Source organism: Callorhinus ursinus, unplaced genomic scaffold (genome assembly GCF_003265705.2).
Source record: "Callorhinus ursinus isolate GAN/ISIS: 27379988/994484 unplaced genomic scaffold, GSC_fseal_2.0 scaffold9, whole genome shotgun sequence".
Taxonomy (NCBI): domain Eukaryota; kingdom Metazoa; phylum Chordata; class Mammalia; order Carnivora; family Otariidae; genus Callorhinus; species Callorhinus ursinus.
The window spans coordinates 11,776,453-11,794,401 of NW_027397071.1; the positions used below are offsets into that span (position 1 = coordinate 11,776,453).

Consider the following 17,949-nt stretch of genomic DNA (forward strand, 5'->3'; position numbering starts at 1 on the left):
AAGTCATAACACAAATGACTTTATGGATTCCCATTAGACCTTGGGCTAAGGAGCACCTACATGGGTCTGATATGACAGCATCCTGAGACAGCTTTACAGCTTTGTGTCAGGAACCCTTACACTAAAGAGTTTTATGGAAAATCCAAAACTACAGAGAAGAAGTGTTGCTGTATTAGGCCATTATTGTTGACTTGGCATATAATATGCATACAAATAGTCCCAAAGTCTGCGTTTAAAGGATGGGTTATTAAATCTGCTATGCCAATCATATGCATATTAAGGAGTCCAAATTAAGCATTGATAGGTAACATCCCACAAATCTTACACTCTCCCTTGGAAAACAATTCTGCCCAGTGACAAGCTTAAATGCACCAAGGCCTCCAAATATCTGCATCAGACTAAGAGGTAGCCTTTCAAAAGGATTTGGGGGTAAACGTATAAAGTATTCATGTTACTATACTTGGGAAAGCTGAAGGATATAATTTTAATTCTTTTTTCTCTTTTGGTCTCTAACATCACATAGCTAGTGAACTGGGAGGGAACTGACTTGTTTAAGGACTTTAGACCACGTCCCCATGAGAGGCGGGCATGAGAAGTTCTGTAATGTGCCCTTTCCCACTCATGATGAGAGGCACGCTGAAGACACCAATTAAACCCTTCCACATGAGGACAGGAGCAGAGCTCAGCTAGCGTTCTCTTGCCAGGGGCTGAGATCGAGAAAGCTGTGCATTTAAAGCACAGGCTGAACACATCACACTGGGCTGATGGGAGTGGAAATGGCACTCTGAAGAAGGAGATCTATTTTACTTAGATCCGTCAATTATTAAACAATTCCAGAAGAGGCATATCGCTACAAGTGTCATGTAAGCCAATAGATAAAGCTAGAGTGTTCTTCATAATATGAAGAGCTGGCCCAGAACTCATTCTCTTGCTGTGAGGAGTGGAAGACTCCAGGACCTATCACCTGCACAGCAATTGCACCCCAGATTTGCAATGAGATTTTAAATTTAAACTTTTATGAGAGATTATCAAACAGCTTCTATAAAGCCAACAAACGTCCCTGCTCTTTTACAGACTTACTATAGTTTTGCTAATGTGTTGGAATAAACTCCTCTTCTGGAAGTTTCTGTTTCCTAAAATGTAGCTTTTTTTTTTTTTTTTTGCAAAGCACATGTCTGTTTCCCAGAAAGACGGGTCCTCTCTTTGAAATATTTAGTCTTTCAGGGCACTTTAGTCATAGTGACACCTAATAGGCAAGCTCTTTTTCTCACTCTCCACAAAATCAGGTTTAGACCATAATTCAAACCAGTCCCCAAAGGCACTTCTGAAAAATGGCAAGCCGTTAGCTTTTAGGTAAAAACACTCTTTATTGCTCAAAATTGTTTCCTGTTACAAAACCTTTTCCACAGTGCTAGGTCTAAGATGATCTTATGCTAATTTAACTCACTGGGGACTGTGAACAGATGCTACTTTGATTAATAGTTTCACTATGCTGAAAATGCCAGGTCAGGTTCAAGATAATAAAGTCAGGTAAGAATACTATTAAAATCTGCCATATGATTATATCTGTTCTGCAGAGAGAAATGGGATCACAATTCCAGTATCAAATAAAGACCACCTATAATAAAAAAAAAAAACAACGACATAAACCGAATGAACATACTGTCTGAATTCTTTAGCACTTTGATTTACATCATGTTAATCACCAAACTCTTTATTAATACCTTATAGGTAAATTTTCAGCCACGTCCTAAGTGAAAATTCAATGCATCACTCCAATGTTATCTTTTCACCTAGGATTTAACTCTCCACCCAGGAAAAGACTTATGTACACCACAAAAACAAGGAATTCTGTAATTCTGCTTATCAAAGGATGGTATCTGAATTTGTATGCCCAGGTCATTACTTTCCAGCAAATACGTTTCCAACATTCCAACAGTCATATTTAAAACACCCATAGAAAACCGTGACCCTTGAAAATAAGGGCCTGCATGAGTTGACAAATGAGACTTTTCTGGAGGCTTTAGCTCCTGTCTCCTTTGCTTCTCTTCTCACTGTTCTCCTAACCAAGGACTTCCACATCACAGCAATGTCCACATGAGGACAACCATGAACTCTAATCTGGCCTTGAACTACGAAATTCGGGGCTGGCCTTATGCAGGTATGTGAAGAAACCTTTGTGTTTTTAAAGTCGGTTTACCAATGGATTTTATCCTTTACCATGATGCATATTACCTAGTCATATTCCCAGATTCCAATCTGAAATTTAACCTTCAGTTGAACTTTTTCTTTTATAATTTATATATAGTACACCTGTCTCAGTGGAAGCTTTGGTTTGTAGGAAGGCAAAAGGTACATTCCAGTGCATCAATCACACTGTGACTTGTAATTCCAGGTCCTGCAAGCCAGCCTCCATTGTGAAGGAAGCGAACCTGTCAGCGCAGATCTGCCACGCACAGATTCAGCTCATTGCATGAGTCGAGTCTTTACCCTTACCACATTTGTACACATATATGACACACTCCCACTTAATATGAAATAGACTATTCAAAAGGGTTGCCTCACCATTGCACAGAATGTCTCGGGAGGGTCTCCACAGGTAATGTCCGGAGGATCCAGTTTTACTTTGAGATACTTGGTCATGTCCGTGGATTCCGGCTGACAGGCCATGTAATCCCAAACTTTCCCTTCTTCTGTGTAAATCTGAGTCTTACACACGTCATAATGTCCCCATACCAAAGGGTAGGGTTGCATCACTGAGGACACTGTAACCCAAAGGGCATGAATTGACAGGAATCTTGACAAATACATCTCTAAATTCTTGGCAATCCTCGCAGTAATAAAGCAGGGTTTGGTTATCTGTGAGCTATGTCTATTTTACATATACATATATGTCTATAGATTCCAAATTTAAAGTGAAGGGTCGATATTGTGCGTATTCAGGTATATTGAGGACTTTGGTGGAAGCCTAACATACTTGCGCATTAGGCGTTGACAACAACTTGCAGCTTTTTCGTTGTCCTAGAACATATCTATTAGACTCGGGTCTGGTTTGGTTTTTGTAAAAGATGTCCAGTGGCAGAGAATGATTTAGCAAAGTGATGGCTCTCCTGTTGTACATCCGATAACCCTGGGTGATCCTCAGTGCTCACTGCTCACAAAGGATGCTCAGACACACTAGGGTATCAGTATCTGAAGCAAAAGGATGAGTGTCTATAGCCGGGTGTCTGTTTCTCATCAATCATTCTTTCCTTCTGGCACCAACACCCTTTAAGAAACAATGAGAGTAAGAGTTATTGCCCCAGAATCAATGCATTACAAACCGTATGATATGTTGACATTTGGGAGGTTTGATGCAATATAAAGCAAATTGGTGTAATATGGATAACCTTTACTCCACTGCTTTGCTAGAATGAGCAAACCACAGAAATCATTCACATTGGGGAGAATTTTGATATGAAGGATTTAACTCTTCCATAACAAAGACAGATGTGCATGTCCCAGGTGAGCTACAGGTTCTCGCTTCAAAAATTATATTTCCATCTTGACAAAACAGAGCAAGCAGCTAGATTTAAACATTTCTCATGGATTGCAGGGCTAGAAAATCTTCCAGGAGAACAATGGGGGAAATGAATGCTTTTATAACAATGACAAAAAAGTGACAACTACCTCTATGCCTTTTGTCTATTGGCAAAGAGACCCTAAAAATCCCTAAATTCCTTGTACATTTCTTAGCTTTTGTTAGTTGGAGTGAAAACCAGCATTGTTGGCACAAGTCTGTCCCTTTGGATTTGCTCATTATATTGGAAGAATTTAGCCTCTTTTGTTTAGTTGCATTTAGTGATAAAGATAACTTGGCTCTTCTGAAAAAAAAAATACTCAGAAATAAAACGAAAGGAGCAAATTTTCTTTTCACAAGACTCTTCTATTTTCTTACATCTTTTTATAGCCATTACATCTGCATTTGCACTTACTTTCTGTAACAGAAGAAGAGAATTTGTCCCAAAGGCGAATATTATACGCTGCTTTAAAACTAAAAGCTCTGTAGTAAAATGCACAATTTAAAATGCACACATAAAAATAGCTGAGGGTGAGTTAACAGGCCATGAAGCAGAATAATATGGCACTAATTCTAAGAGAAAATAAAAATTACTGTTTAACAGTTCTTTGGGTTAACTGATAATGCAGCCCCCACAAATACAGATACTAGTCATTGCTGAGGTGAACTGGCAACTTTTCTCTTTAGAAACCACTGTCCAAGTCTAACCAAACAATAATATTTGGAATCCAGCTGTAAAAAAGAGGTATTTGTGTAATTAGTTGGTTCATATTGTCAGAGTCCCAGTAACTGTTTTTTAAACAACTGAAAAAGGCCAAAAACCCTGCAGTTTAGAAACTACCATCATAGACCCTTTAATTCACATTAGGCAGTTTAAATAGGGAAGTTTGCTATCTTCAAACAATATTATAAAAGGAATTCAATATATTTAAATCTTAAAATGAACTCAGCCACAGAGACTATGAAATGCCAACGGATGGTTGAATAGTGTTTCCATAGCAAAGTAATTTATAATAATTGCTTTATGGATGCAAGTGCAATTTTCATTATATTCAATTCATAAAATGTTATCATACAGCTCCAATTTGTGATATTTTCTATTAGGAAAAGTGTTGAATATTTGAGTTCTTATGAAGCAATAATTAGCAGTTTGTCTAAACATGTATAAACTGCAGATTTGAATCTGCATCCTCCTTATAACATATAGATGTGTTGGGCACATTTTGATGTCTTAAGCTAAAAGGAAAGAAATCACAGGGAAGCATGTGTTGTGGCTACTACATCCTTAATAATCTGTAAAGGTGTTAAAATAATACAAATGCACATTTTCTAGATGCATTTTTCAACTGTGTTTACTACTTCATTATAACAAGAACAAACACTTTCATGGAGTGTGGGGGAGCTGGGCATGACAACAGAAGAAGTGTTAAATCTATTAGACTAGAAATAATTAACTTCAATTCTTAGGTTCAAATACATAGCAACTTCTTTATCAAGGACAATATAATCTTGAAGACCAGGGATGAACTGCTCTGAGTTTGAATTGAGTGAAAATTAGGAGTTAATTCTAATACTGTTTTTAAAATGTGACCCTAAGTATATATTTGAATGCTCCCAGAGATTAACCTTCACTTTTTTTTGACCAGTAAATGTTATCCCCTAATCTGTTTATTCTTCGTAACTCTGTCTTTATCCACATTTTGCCTGACTGCAACCACAGAATAAAGGATGGCCACCAGATAGATGTACGTGAAAAATTTGGACACTAAGGAAATGTAGGTGAACCTGTTACTAGTTCTTGACACAACAGCAATCCCAATATAATGAATTCTCATTAAAGTATAGCAGAATTATAATAATGGTCATTACACAGAATTATGGACTACACCATTGATCGAATTTAGAGAACTGACAAGGAAAAATGCAGAGGAGTGCAAGATATTTGAATATTAGGCAGTTGCAGGACTGTGCGACAGACATTCTTGACAAGAAGCAGCCAATTATAGCTTAAATTTCTGGCACATAACCAGTTGTGATTAATAGTTTTCCATTACATTACAGACATATTATTAATGTATTAAAAATGTCAAACTTTGGCAAGCACTAATATGGCATGCCTCAGTTAGTCTGCAGAATTTACATTTAATGAGCTCCCATTGACACAGAAAAAGATATTGACCACGGCATATTACAGATCAGGAGCAGAGGGTCACTAAGCTGTTCTTTAACATAATTGCTTAATTTCAATCTAATTTTTATATTTATAGCGTGTATTCTAGAATGTATTTTCATGTCGGGCCTCCTCACTTTTTTTCAGTGCCACTTACACTTCAAAGAAAATCCTCTTAATTTAAAATTAAGAAGAAATTAAATTAATGAATTTCCATGACACAGTGGAAAACAGTCCTCTGTCAAAATCGGGACTTTGCTATTAAAGTATAATTATGGAGTTTTCAAGGAAAATAAAATGATATGAAAATAGAATATTATTTACCCTCTCACCTCTATTGCTTAATGGTACCGGTTCCAATCGGGCTATGCTTTCAACCGGGTTAAAATCATCAATAGCTTCTTAAAAGCTAGGTCATCACAGCAAGTAGCTAGGCAAAAGAATGATGAGAAGGGCGGTCAATGACAAATTTGGGATTTAGTATACTAAACCAACCCCTTCTGGCCCATAACTGAACTAATTGCCAAGTAATGGGGGCTTTGAATTTGTCTCAGGTGTCCATATCACCTAAATGTGAGCTGCTTCCGGAGGAGCTCTGGGCAGCCCCAGTTCCAGTTCTTTGCTCTGCAAACCTTGGGAACACACTGTTTTCAAATAATGCCATCATCTCTACCTATGCACTAAAGTACTGAGAAATCCTCTTTGATAAAAATACCCATTAATATGCTATGAGAACTCCATAGACTCTCACTGGTATATAAATTTGCAGAGACAGTGTGAAAATATAAAATTATGTCATGTCCTCAAGTTGATAGATGTTATTGATCTGGACTAAAGGGTCTGTAACATGGCTTTGCATCCACAGGACATCATTTTCCAGGATTCTGGAGCTAATTCCCTTCCACCTGGGAATAACTTTGGAGAAGGTATTTCACAGGCCCTTTCTCTCATCAGAAAAGAAGCCTCCCAAAATAGTACATGGGAGTAATAATGGTCAAAATTATAGACAATTACATTCTTTAAAAAAATGCCAACTTCATCAACTGAGAGGAAAATATTGACAGTAAATCTGTTAATTCTAGCTCATTGGTTTTATTATATAATCTCACTAGGAGGTGGGGGTGCTAGTAGTAGGCTATTTATTCCATAAATACTTAGCTCTTCAGGGGCACCTGAAATAGACAGCTATTGACTCATTCCTCATAGACATTAAGAATTTTAGAAATATGCATGTTTCTGAATGGGAAGGAACAAAAAGAACACTGACCATAATTACATTTCATTGAGCGAAAATTATAAAGAGATAAAGATATCCCCAAATTCAATAACCTACCAAAAGTAGCAGATTCCAACACTGTCGTAATGAGAGTGACTAGACGAGATATTTAAGATATACTGAATGCTCTTTGCATTTATTTATTGTTGTGAAGAAAGCATTTTCTAGTCATCTTAAATGAGAACCATTTGCTTCTACCCTTTTGTTAACTGTCTCTCAAAATATAAGGAATTTAACATGTACTGAAACATCATTGGCATATTTTACTCATCCTTGATTGGGTATTATGAGCGAATGCCTATCATGAGATTCTTAATAAAACCAAATAGGACACCTTCGTATTTGAAAGATCTCGGTTTTCACCAAGAGAAGAATGATTAGAGAAATCAGATAGCATACACTTGGCAGGATGTTTGGGGATGGGATAATACATAAAATTATTTCAGAATCAGTTAAGGCTAGAAGAAATCTGGTATTTCATTACCATAGAACAACAAATCTTTCCTTCTTGTGTAGGGAAGTTCAGACATCCAAGTTTTCAAACACACATTTAAGAAAATCTACACCCACCTGAAGTTTTGAAACAAAACTCTGGATTCTGAAGATAAAATTCTTTTTTAAAGTATGCTACATCTTTTACTGACGTATAATATGATACACACACACACACACACACCTTCTTCTGTTAACATAATAACTGACTTTCTGAGTTGCATGAAATTTTATTTCTTTCCAAGCGACTTGATGATCTTGTAACTCTAAAACTCTCCAAATCTTTACAACACTTAGAAAACATATCAACTAAAGGCGTAATCATTTAAATTTTTTGACATATCACCTGTGTGGTTGTTTTTTTTTTTTTTTCGGAATAGTAATGGAAGCAGACAAGTAGTTGTGCCAATTGCAATTATACAAAAGGAAACTGCAGAATACTTTAGCGTCGTCCTAAAAAAGGTAACCTGAATCACTTTAACACACATGCCCTGTGAAAGCTGACAAAACAAAAATCTCAACAGAAAAAAAAAGCTTTGTGTGCAAATAACATAAACTGCTGTCTTACAAAATTTTAAGATGATCTCTCTTAAATTTCATAATAGGAAGTATAACCACATTAATAGATACGTATGGAATTCTGAATGCTCTCATGTTGATCTTTAGTGGTGAAACAGATGTCATTTCATGGCATCCAGAAGAGAAAAGGAAATATATCCCTTACATATGTAAGCCGGAACAACATTAAGTGCAAAGCACTTGATGCGTTTTTTTCTTTGTATCCTGATCCACATGCAAATACTCAAATTTTGTCTTAATGAAAAACTGGAAGTTGCTTATCTCCCAAAAGAATCTTGGACAGTTAATGAGCTGCCGTTCCTTTGCCAACGAGAAAGGGGGGTGGGTGCGTGGGTAAAACATTCAAAGTGACACAAAATACTGAAACCTGAGGTTGCTAATTCCCCACAGGTTAGAGATGCTCTCAAGGGCTAGACAAATCACCAAAACCTTGCCCCTTCTCTAAAAAGAGAATTTCTGGGAAACTTTTTCTAACAAGCTTAACCATTAAGTAAATTTGAATAAAGGATTTTGTTGGAGGATTTTTCTGGTTAATTTCCCCCCATTTCTGTAAGACAACTTTTAGTATTTTCAGTCATAAAACAGGGCCTTATTTCTCGAGCAAATCTACTGCCAGTTACACCATATGTTTAGTGGAATTCTGAATCTTACTCAGAATTTTCCATTCCAAAGATTGACAAACTGTTATGATAACGGGTGGCTCCATGACCATTCCTAGTACAGAGAAGAATGGAAGAGGAGTCGGGTTAACAAAAGCTTCTGCTCTCTGGAAATCTATACCTGATGCGATGATGGGAACGCAACCTCCGACTTTTCCAAATAAAGTTGCTTTAAAATCCCCGCTAGGAATTTTCCCCCAAGCCCTGCAAGATGACGACCTCCTAAGTGGATGCGGTGGGGGTGGAGGTCCCCGGGTAAGGTTACTAGAATAAACAGCAGAGGGCGCAGTTTCTTTTTTTATCTAACTTTTCCCCGGTATGAATCACTTAATTGGCTATTTTGGGCCCAATAATATTCGGGATTATTTGCATTATATATAGATATCCACAGATCCATAGAGGACAGGAATTCAATGTCCCTAGCCGAATCCCGCAACCGATTAAAGTAATGCCAGTAAAGAACCCGAGAAAATATTCCCAACAGCATTCCTACACCAAGTCTGGTCCTCTTTCAATTCTGCCTTCTCCCCAGCTGCACATCATGGGATAGTAATGCTTTAATCTCGCACCAATAACGGAGATTAAAAGAAGGGGACTTCAAAAGCTCTCAGTGTGGCCACCAGCTCCACAGGGCGTGCAAGAGGGCAAGTCTTCTCCCCAAAGCAAAGACAATTGGCAAAAGGAAAAAAAGAACCCTCCAGTGCGTGGTGTGTGGCCAGGTGTGTGTGTGAGAGGGGGAGCGCGCCGGGTGTCTGTCAGTCCGTCCACCGAGGCACCGACCCAGCGCCCAGGCTCCCGATGCAACACACACACGCACACACACACACGCAACCCGCTCGGGGCGCACACCCAGGAAGACTCGTGTGTGGGTGTGAGAGTGTGCGGGTTGTGTGCGCGCCGCGGCTCCGCGCGCTGCCTCCTCAAGGCGCTTCACAAAGTTCCTCGCCCACCCGGAGCCTCCCTCCCGCCTGTGGATCGCAGGGGGGGGGAGGGGGCGGAGGCAGGCACGGAGGGAGGGAGCCCCGGGGAGAGGGGCAAAGACGAGACGCGCGGGTCGCCGGAGGAGGGGGACGCCGGCTGCACTTACCGTGTGGCGCGTTTGCCCTTGCGCCGGCCGGGAGCCGACCGACGGCGCGGGGCGGCGGCCCTGCCCAGCCGGGTGCGCTTCGGGCGGCGGCCGCAGCAGCGGAGCCCGCGAGTGGCGCACGGGCGGGCGGCGGCAGCTCCCGCCGAGCGTCCTCCGGGGCGCGGGAGGAGCGGGAGGGGTGGGGTGTGGACCCGAGCCGCCGCCGCCGCCGCCGCCGCCGCCGCCCCGGGGTCCCGCTCGCGCCCGGCGCGCGGTGGGAGAGGACTCTGAGGACCCGGAGCCCCGCGCCGGCCCGCCACTCCCCGCCGCTTAATTACCTTCGTCGCGGGCCCCTGAGGGGGAGCCTTCCTGCGCGTCGCCCCCTCTCGGAGCCCTCGCCGAGAGGGGGAATTCCTTCCCGTTGACGTCCTCTTCCGAAATGCAAAAGATCAGTGACTTTGACAGGTAGATGAGGGGGAGGGAACAGGGGTGGGCGGAGAGGAAGAGAGGATGAGAAAGGTGCCTCTCCCTCCAAAAATATATAGTGATATTAATAATGAAATCGCAGCCTTCGGGAGGTCTTGCCAGCCCAGTCCCCCGCTTGCCGGCTCTCCTCCGCGCCTCCTCGCGCCACTGCCTCTGCCACTTCTCGCTTTAAACTTTTGCTGGGGATTTTTTTTTCTATTTCTATTTTTTTTTCCCTCTATCTCTCTCCTTTTATTTATTTATTTTTTTTTTTTTAAGCTGCAGGACGATTTCCTGATTCCCGGGGATCAGAACCAGCGGCCGGGCGGTTCTACCTCGCTTGGCACAGCTTTCATTTTATTTCAGATGAAGACGTTGAGCTTAGTCAGAAGGGACATAAATCAGGACAATTAGCATTGGCGCCAAGAAGATCCTCTAGTAACAATTTCACCCGGGCTTCCTTCTCGCATTCCTCCACTCAAGTCAGAAATGTCACTGCACATAGCGTTGATGGCTGTGAGACGCGACGCACCCAAAGTCCAGTTGATGAAATATACATGGCCCACGACGCTTCTGAATTGCGGTTCCCGGGCTCCCCGCCCCCGCCCGCGGCGCCTGGCCGGACCGGCTCCGAGCCCGCAGCGAGATCTCGGCAAACTTAGGGGCGCGTGCAAATTAAAGAGTGAGCGCGAGGGCCGGAGGAGGGAGAGAGAAAGAAGCGAGCCCGGGGAAGCCGCAGCCCTCAGAGGGGTGGCATGAAGGTTTCACTTAAAAGCAGATCTTCTGCCACTGCCAGCAAGTGGAAGGATTGCAAACCTTACACTACCTCGAGACCTGGGCGCTCCGAGCGGTCCTAACTCCGTCCCGCTCGCTGCCGCTGCCGCTGCTCCGGCCGCCGGTGCCGCCGCTGCACGACCTCCCTGCGCTGAGGTTCTGCGACTACCTTTCACCTCCCCACCCCCAGCTCGCCCGCGGAAGCGCCGTTTCCAGTAACTCTTCACGTACCATCCACTCGTGCCCCCGCCCGTCCCATCCCTCACTCCTCGCTCTCCTCCCCCAAACCGTGCCTAAGCACACCCCTCACCCCTAGCAGTGATCCTGACTGTGTTTTTCAACCAAAAATTCCCCGCCCTTGCCAGCGGCCCCTAGGGCGCAAGCCTTGAACCTGCTCATTTAGAAATCCATTCTCCTGTGCAAAGTTGAAGTTCAAAAGAGAGCCGTGCATGTCGCGTCTCCTTGCTTTTCCCAAGAAAAAAACCCACAAATACCCCGGCCCCCAAGACTTCATGCCCCATCAGTTGGGAGGGGGGGCTCAAACTTACCTGAAATCCCTCTTAGCTACATAGTAACGTCAAAAAAGAAAAAAAGAAAAAATCCAGACTTAGATAGGGAAAGACTTTAATTAGAAAGACTATTGCAATACAGAGAGAGCTCTGATCTCAGAAATCTGTGAGCATTTCAAGCCAAACAAAAAAGCTTTTGTATGGTAAGGGGAATACGCAGTAAGGGAAAGTTGGGCAGATGAGAGGAAGTACACGGAAAGCATGGCTGACCTGCGGGGTTTGACAAGAAACGCGTCTCTGTGGTCCCCGGATTTGGGGAATAAGCTGACAAGGAAACATGTTCTGCATTTTAGTGCTTGCTCAGATTTTTCAGGCAAGCTAACATTCAGAGTTGGCTGGGGAGGAGAGACGCCTGACTCAAGTTTAGTCAAGGCAAAGCAGAGGGTAAAAAATGGGCAGTTGTGAACACTTAGTCACCAACTACACACCCCACAATGAAGGTACAGAGTAAGAGCAAGGGGTCACTTTTCTGCAATGGCTGGGAATGGGAGGTGGTGTCAGAAGGGTGTTTGGGGGAGAAGGTTGTTGAACAGAGCCTATAACCAGACCCTCTTTGGCTCCCAAGCAGCCAGGAAGGAGGCAGGGATTCCAGGCATCCAGCCCCTAGACCCCCCAACACAGAGAGAGGCGCCAGTGAATCCTCCTTCCCTTGACTTTCTCCAGTGCAGGAATTTGTGATTTCCTTGCTTTTCTCCCTCCCTCACCGCCCCCCCAACCCCCCCCACCCCGTAGCCTAACAGTTACCTAAGGGTGAAACTCTCTCGAGTCATGCTTAGACAGTGTTCATGTGTCTATGCTCCTCCAGGGTCGAAATATACTGATTGTATGGAGCTGCCACTCACCTTCCCTCACAGGCTCCCAGAGCCTAGAACCTACAGGGGAGGCAGTAGGGCTTAAGAAACAACACCCAGGGTGGTCCTCTCACTGCTCTTTGGCACCCCTCCCCCTTTCTGAACACTGAATACAAAGGGCTCTCAACCTTACCTCTTCCTCTTGTTCTTTTTGGCTTAAGCCAAGAAAACCCCTTCTGAGTTTTCATTCTAAGTTTTGTCTGATCTTTTTAGGTCCTTTTCTGGGAAAAAATAGAGAAAAGCCATCTATGCAGAGATTGAGAAATTCCCTCTTGGGATATATCAAGATCTTTGTGATATTGGCTCACTCCCTGGAGAAATGTTCCCTTCCAGCTAGCTATCAAAGTCTTGAAACTAACCTCCTTCCCATCTTCCTTTACTAAGACCCTCCCTCACTGCCATTGCCAGGGCTCCTTTGACTATGAGACGGACACCAGTCCCAAACAATCTGATAGGTGAAGGGAGACCATTTTCAGTTAAGTAGCTTCTCCCACTCCTAGGAGTGAGAGAGTCTTCCAGAGGTGAGTTGTTTTTGTTGTTTTTTTTCTCTCCCAAACATTTGTTCTGATCCTTTCAAAGACTCAGTAAATCACCAATAAACACGTGGATCTAAACTTTGGCCAGGAAATCGGAATCACTAGAGGAGACTTTTCAACATTAAAATTCCTTCCTCTCCAGATCATGATCCCTCCTCCAGTGGGGCTGGGGTGGGAAGAACCTTATCTCCAAAAAAAGTGCTTTGGGTGCATCTGATATACTCCCTCAAACAGAGAAGCCCTAAATGTATATATTAAACCAGATTTCCTGAATATATCTTTGCACATTTGTTTATATAATACATAGCAATCAGAAATTTACTTTAGATATTTTCTTGGCATCAGAGAAAGTAAGTTAGGGCATGCTTACCTTTCCTATCATCCTTTGCCTTCTCCACCTATATATATATATATATATATATATATATTTACCTTTCTTTGGGAAGAACGATTTTTTCTGTTTTTATTTAACCTTTCAACTTTACTTTTTTCTCTCTCTCCTTTTAGAAAAGAATTGTTTGATCTTTCCTTTCTCCAGCTTTAAATCTCTGGCAGGTTTCCACACATTCCTCATTCTTCCTCAACTCAGATTTTCATTTATTTGTAATCCTGTTAGGTCTCTAACAATTGTTCATTTTCCTAGGTTATTAGCTGCTTAAAAACCTTCTTTTTAGCAATTTGGCAAGGCTGCTCAAATACTTGTAATGTCAGTATGCTAAACCCATAGTGGTGGCATATTTGCAATATATCTGGTCCAAAAAAATATGTGTCTTCTTAGAAATACTGTGAAGTATTTAACATAAAGTAGCTATAAAGTCAGTGTTGATTGCAGGTGTGAATAATTTTTGCCCATTTCCAGGGTTCAGTTACAGCCTCTTTGGTAACAAGAACTAACTCCCATTATATTCAATTAAGACTTCCATGTCTGAAATATCCAAATCAGGGACAAGTTCTGTTTGGCCAATTGTATACTACATGATAGATGCTTTTTATAACTGCTGCTTGTGTCCCAGTAGAAACATCCTTCCTAGCAGTTGTAAAACCTTTAGCTCTTTCTTGCCTCTACTCTGTGCTCGGGGACATGTTTTATTACAGAGCCATTAGCAGTACAGTTTTGACAGGTTTTGAAGTTCCTTACCTAACAGGATTTTTTAATGCTTAAATATTTTGACATTTAAACCTCTCACAAGCCCTAACCATCTGGTATGGGCTCTATCGCTAGACTATATTGGCATTTTCCTGCTGTTGTAGGTGTTCCAAGCACACTTATCTTCAAACTTTAAATTTACAAGCCCAGAGTATCCAGTATCAGGTATGCCCAACGTAGATATATAGGCAATCTCATTTAGTTTTTCTGAGGACTGATGGTAGACCAAAGGACGTATTGTTTAATAGAAGAAAATGCACATGTTTACTGTGCTACTGGTTCTAGAATGTGAAGAATAGCAGATGGTATAAGCTATTGATAGTTAATGACTGATGCAGGGAACATGACCTTTGTCATCCATGTGCTTTCTAATATACAGCACTGTGTAAAATAGTTTGGAAATAATAAAACAAACTGCTTGGTTAAAATAACATAAAAAAATTTAACAAAATGTAGATTTTGGTAGTTTTTTAGGAGAAAGCATTCTAACCTAAACGATGACCTTTTTAGTCAGATATTTTCTGTCTTTTTTTGTATTCCAACTTCATGGTGCTTGGAGAGTTTAAGGGAGAATAGTTTTCTTATTTTTGTTTACTTTATCCCACCATAAGAAATCAACAGAAATCACTTCTTAATTTTTATGCTTTCAGAGCATGTGACATTAGATGTTTTTATCCAACCAGTAACATTTGTCAAAATCATGACCCTGAGCTTTTTTAAAAAAACTATTTCAATATTTTTGAGACTCAGAACACATAGTCAATATTTGTTTAACAGTTTGTCTTTTTTCTGAGGCTACACAAAGAGGCACCCCACTAGGAGGTTTGGATAATGCTAAGGTCTGAACAACCTCAGTGTCTACAAATTTATATTTTGTTGTGCTTAGTTTGTCTAAGATCATAAACTTATTTCTTGAAAAAAAGAAATCTTGCAGTTAATCTCGTGTTTTGGCTGGAAAAATTTATCTCCAAAATCAACAGCTGTGTAGATTTCTTCAAATGTAATTTTCATATTTTCAATCATTCTTCAACAACAAAATCAGCATCCTTTTCCAGTTGAGAAGGGAAATACATGGAGGAAGATTGAGTAACACCCTTTGCCTAATTTAGAGATCTTTCCCTCATTTTCATCCCAATGGTTCTTCTCTCCAATTCAATAAGTATTGATGGAACCCCCACTGCCTGCCAGGAACTGTATTAGGTGCTGGAGGGAATGCAAAGCTCTCCAGTCAGAGTGTACACTATGATGTTGGGAAAAGAGAGTTGGGCTAACTGTAATGTACATTTTTAATGTTATCCTAGAGAGTGTTTAAGGGAAATGCAATGGTCAAGTCTGGAGACTTTTTTTGTACCCAAGATGGGACAAAGATGCACACAACTCAGCTGATGGCTTTAGTGATCTCTATCAGGCCATTGGCCCAAATATATAATAGAGTGTCAACTCTGTGCTTTAGTAGCCTCTACAAGAGGTTCTTGCACTATCATATCAATGTGGGGTAGAACGCAATAACGGCTGAGCCAAAATTCTGTGAGCCACCACAGTGAAAATATCCATGATGAAAGAAATTCCAAGAATAGAAAAATAGTAGAGACAGAAGAGAAATCTAAGATCCCAGGGTACCATTGGTTTGAGTTATACTCTATTCAGATGTTTCTCCCTGCTTTTCTTGACTCTCTGTTTCTGGGTTTAGTTTGAGATTTACTGTTCTGAAATGATTACCTTGACTGCTGTTTTTATCAGCTCTATCTATGGCTCCCATCCTTTAGCTTCTAGGCTGAATGGAGGCAGTGAAGCTGGTGTTGGCTTCTAGTGAGTAAGATGGATTCATGCCAAGTGGTCTTTATTCCCAGTGGGCTGCCATCTCCTTTGGCAAGGAGGCTCCCGCTCCTACAGAAAATGACTAATTCTCTTAAATTCTGCCTCAATTTGTCATGTAGAAGAATGAAATCAGAGGCATTGTGAATTCTCTTCTTACTCCAATGAGCCAGGAAGGAGCTCAATTATCAGTTTTCCACACTGTGAAATGCCATAGAAAATAACACAACTGTAAGATTGTTATGATATCATAGAAATTATTTCTTGTTCCCCTCTTCCTACCTTTTTCCTTATTCTCAAACATGAATTTAACACCTCCCATGTGCTAGGGACTACATTAGAAATAATAAATTAAGGGGCACCTGTGTGGCTCAGTCAGTTAAGCATCTTCCTTCAGCAGAGGTCATGATCTTGGAGTCCTGGGATGGAGCCCCTTTTCAGGCTCCTTGCTCAGTGGGGAGTCTGCTTCTCCCCTCTGCCCCTCCCCCCTCATGCTCTCTCTCTCTCTCTCTCTCTCTCTCTCTCTGTCAAATAAGTAAACAAAATCTTTTAAAAAAAGAAATAATAAGCTGAATCAAGCAGTCTCTGTCATAGTTTACAATCAATTAGAGAAAACAAATTTGTAAACAATCAATGTAAGGTTGTAGGAGCTGAGATTGAAACTGGGAGCAGGTAAACCCCAAAGGAAAAAATGTATGATTCTCCATGGGAAAAATTGGGTAGATGAAGTGGCAAATGACCTACAATACACCTCCAAAGATGAGTAGTGTCCACCCAGCAAAGGAACAAAAAGCCTTTTGACCAGGGACCCGGGGGGGGGTGTTAGAGGCAAAGTCAGGAACCCTAATCCAATAGGGCATATTTTGGCAGTAGTTTGGTATGACTGAAGTTCATAGCCCCATACAGATAGACTTTAAGGTGATTGCTTACAAGCTTTTGACACTGAAAATCTGTAACAAGAATTGAGAACAATAGAGAAAATCAAATGAAAGGAAGTATCCTATGTTATTTAGGTTGAGACATGAACATGCCAATAATTTACCATTACTGACCACAGAAATGGCAACTTTATGTCTCAACCTAATAGGATCAAGCACTGCCCATTCAGTTCTCTTTCTCAGTAATCCCTGTGAAAAGAGTAATCTAAAACAGAAAATACTTTTTAAAACTTCTATATTTGCCTTTGGAGTATATTATATGCCTACTTTGGCAAGAGATATACTTTCCTAATGAGGTTTTGTGCTTAGATTGGTATTAAAATTAGTTGGATTTCCCTGAGTAAGCACTGACAGCAGGAGAATGAGGCTGCAGAGCAGACTGGTGACCAGGAAACCCAAGGTTCAACCATTTAACCAGGGATAAGCCACACATGAATAATGGAGAGCTGAGTAATTAGTAATTGTAGATACCAGTTAAGCTTTAGATGAAAGAACCAGCCTCCAATCGTTCCACCACAGTTTACATTTTTGAAATCATGAATCGGGATGTTTCAAACTCCTGTGGGCAAATAACTATTTTAAAAAAGAAAAGGGAAGAAAATAAAACAAGCTAGAAAAATATGCTAAAATTAAAGAAATTTAGAAATCATTATGCATAATGGAAGGAAAGGGCAACAAATTGCTGTTTACATGAACAGTACTTCTCTAAATCACAGCGGAATTCAGATTTTTTTTTTCTTTTTTGGTGAAGATGGGACAGTTAATCAAGCTTTTTACTATTTATAATTAGAAAGTTAGGAGATGTATTAATGAGGAGGAAAAAATGAATAATCTTTTTTTGTTTTTTACCTGCCCTCCCCACATATTCCCAACTGCCTTCTGCATTTATAAGTTAGTTTTCTTGATATCTATGTAAATGAGACTTAGGAAAACTACCCCTCTCCTCAGCCACTTCCCTGAAATGATATCTGTCCCCACTAGTAGTCTGAAGGCTGAGTTTGCAATGAAGGAAGAGAGCTAGACTCTCAGTTACTGCATATCATGGTATACATA

General features: G+C 41.1%; 1 protein-coding gene across 9 annotated transcripts in view; it reads right to left on the bottom strand.

The window, feature by feature from the left end:
• Positions 1–11,227, bottom strand: part of NTNG1 (netrin G1) — a 320,260-nt gene extending 309,033 nt beyond the window's left edge. For 6 of the 9 annotated variants that reach the window (XM_073896226.1, XM_073896224.1, XM_073896220.1 and 3 more), the window contains exons 1-2: positions 10,140–11,221; positions 2,566–3,268 (exon numbers count right to left, since the gene is read on the bottom strand). In XM_073896226.1, the coding sequence (XP_073752327.1) occupies positions 2,566–2,811 (246 nt within the window). In that variant the 5' untranslated portion in view covers positions 2,812–3,268; positions 10,140–11,221. Of the gene's footprint in view, positions 1–2,565; positions 3,269–6,061; positions 6,160–9,822; positions 9,902–10,139 lie in introns of those variants that run through there. The other 3 variants (XM_073896221.1, XM_073896222.1, XM_073896223.1) reach the window with 3 other exon arrangements.
• Positions 11,228–17,949: the final 6,722 nt, after the last annotated feature.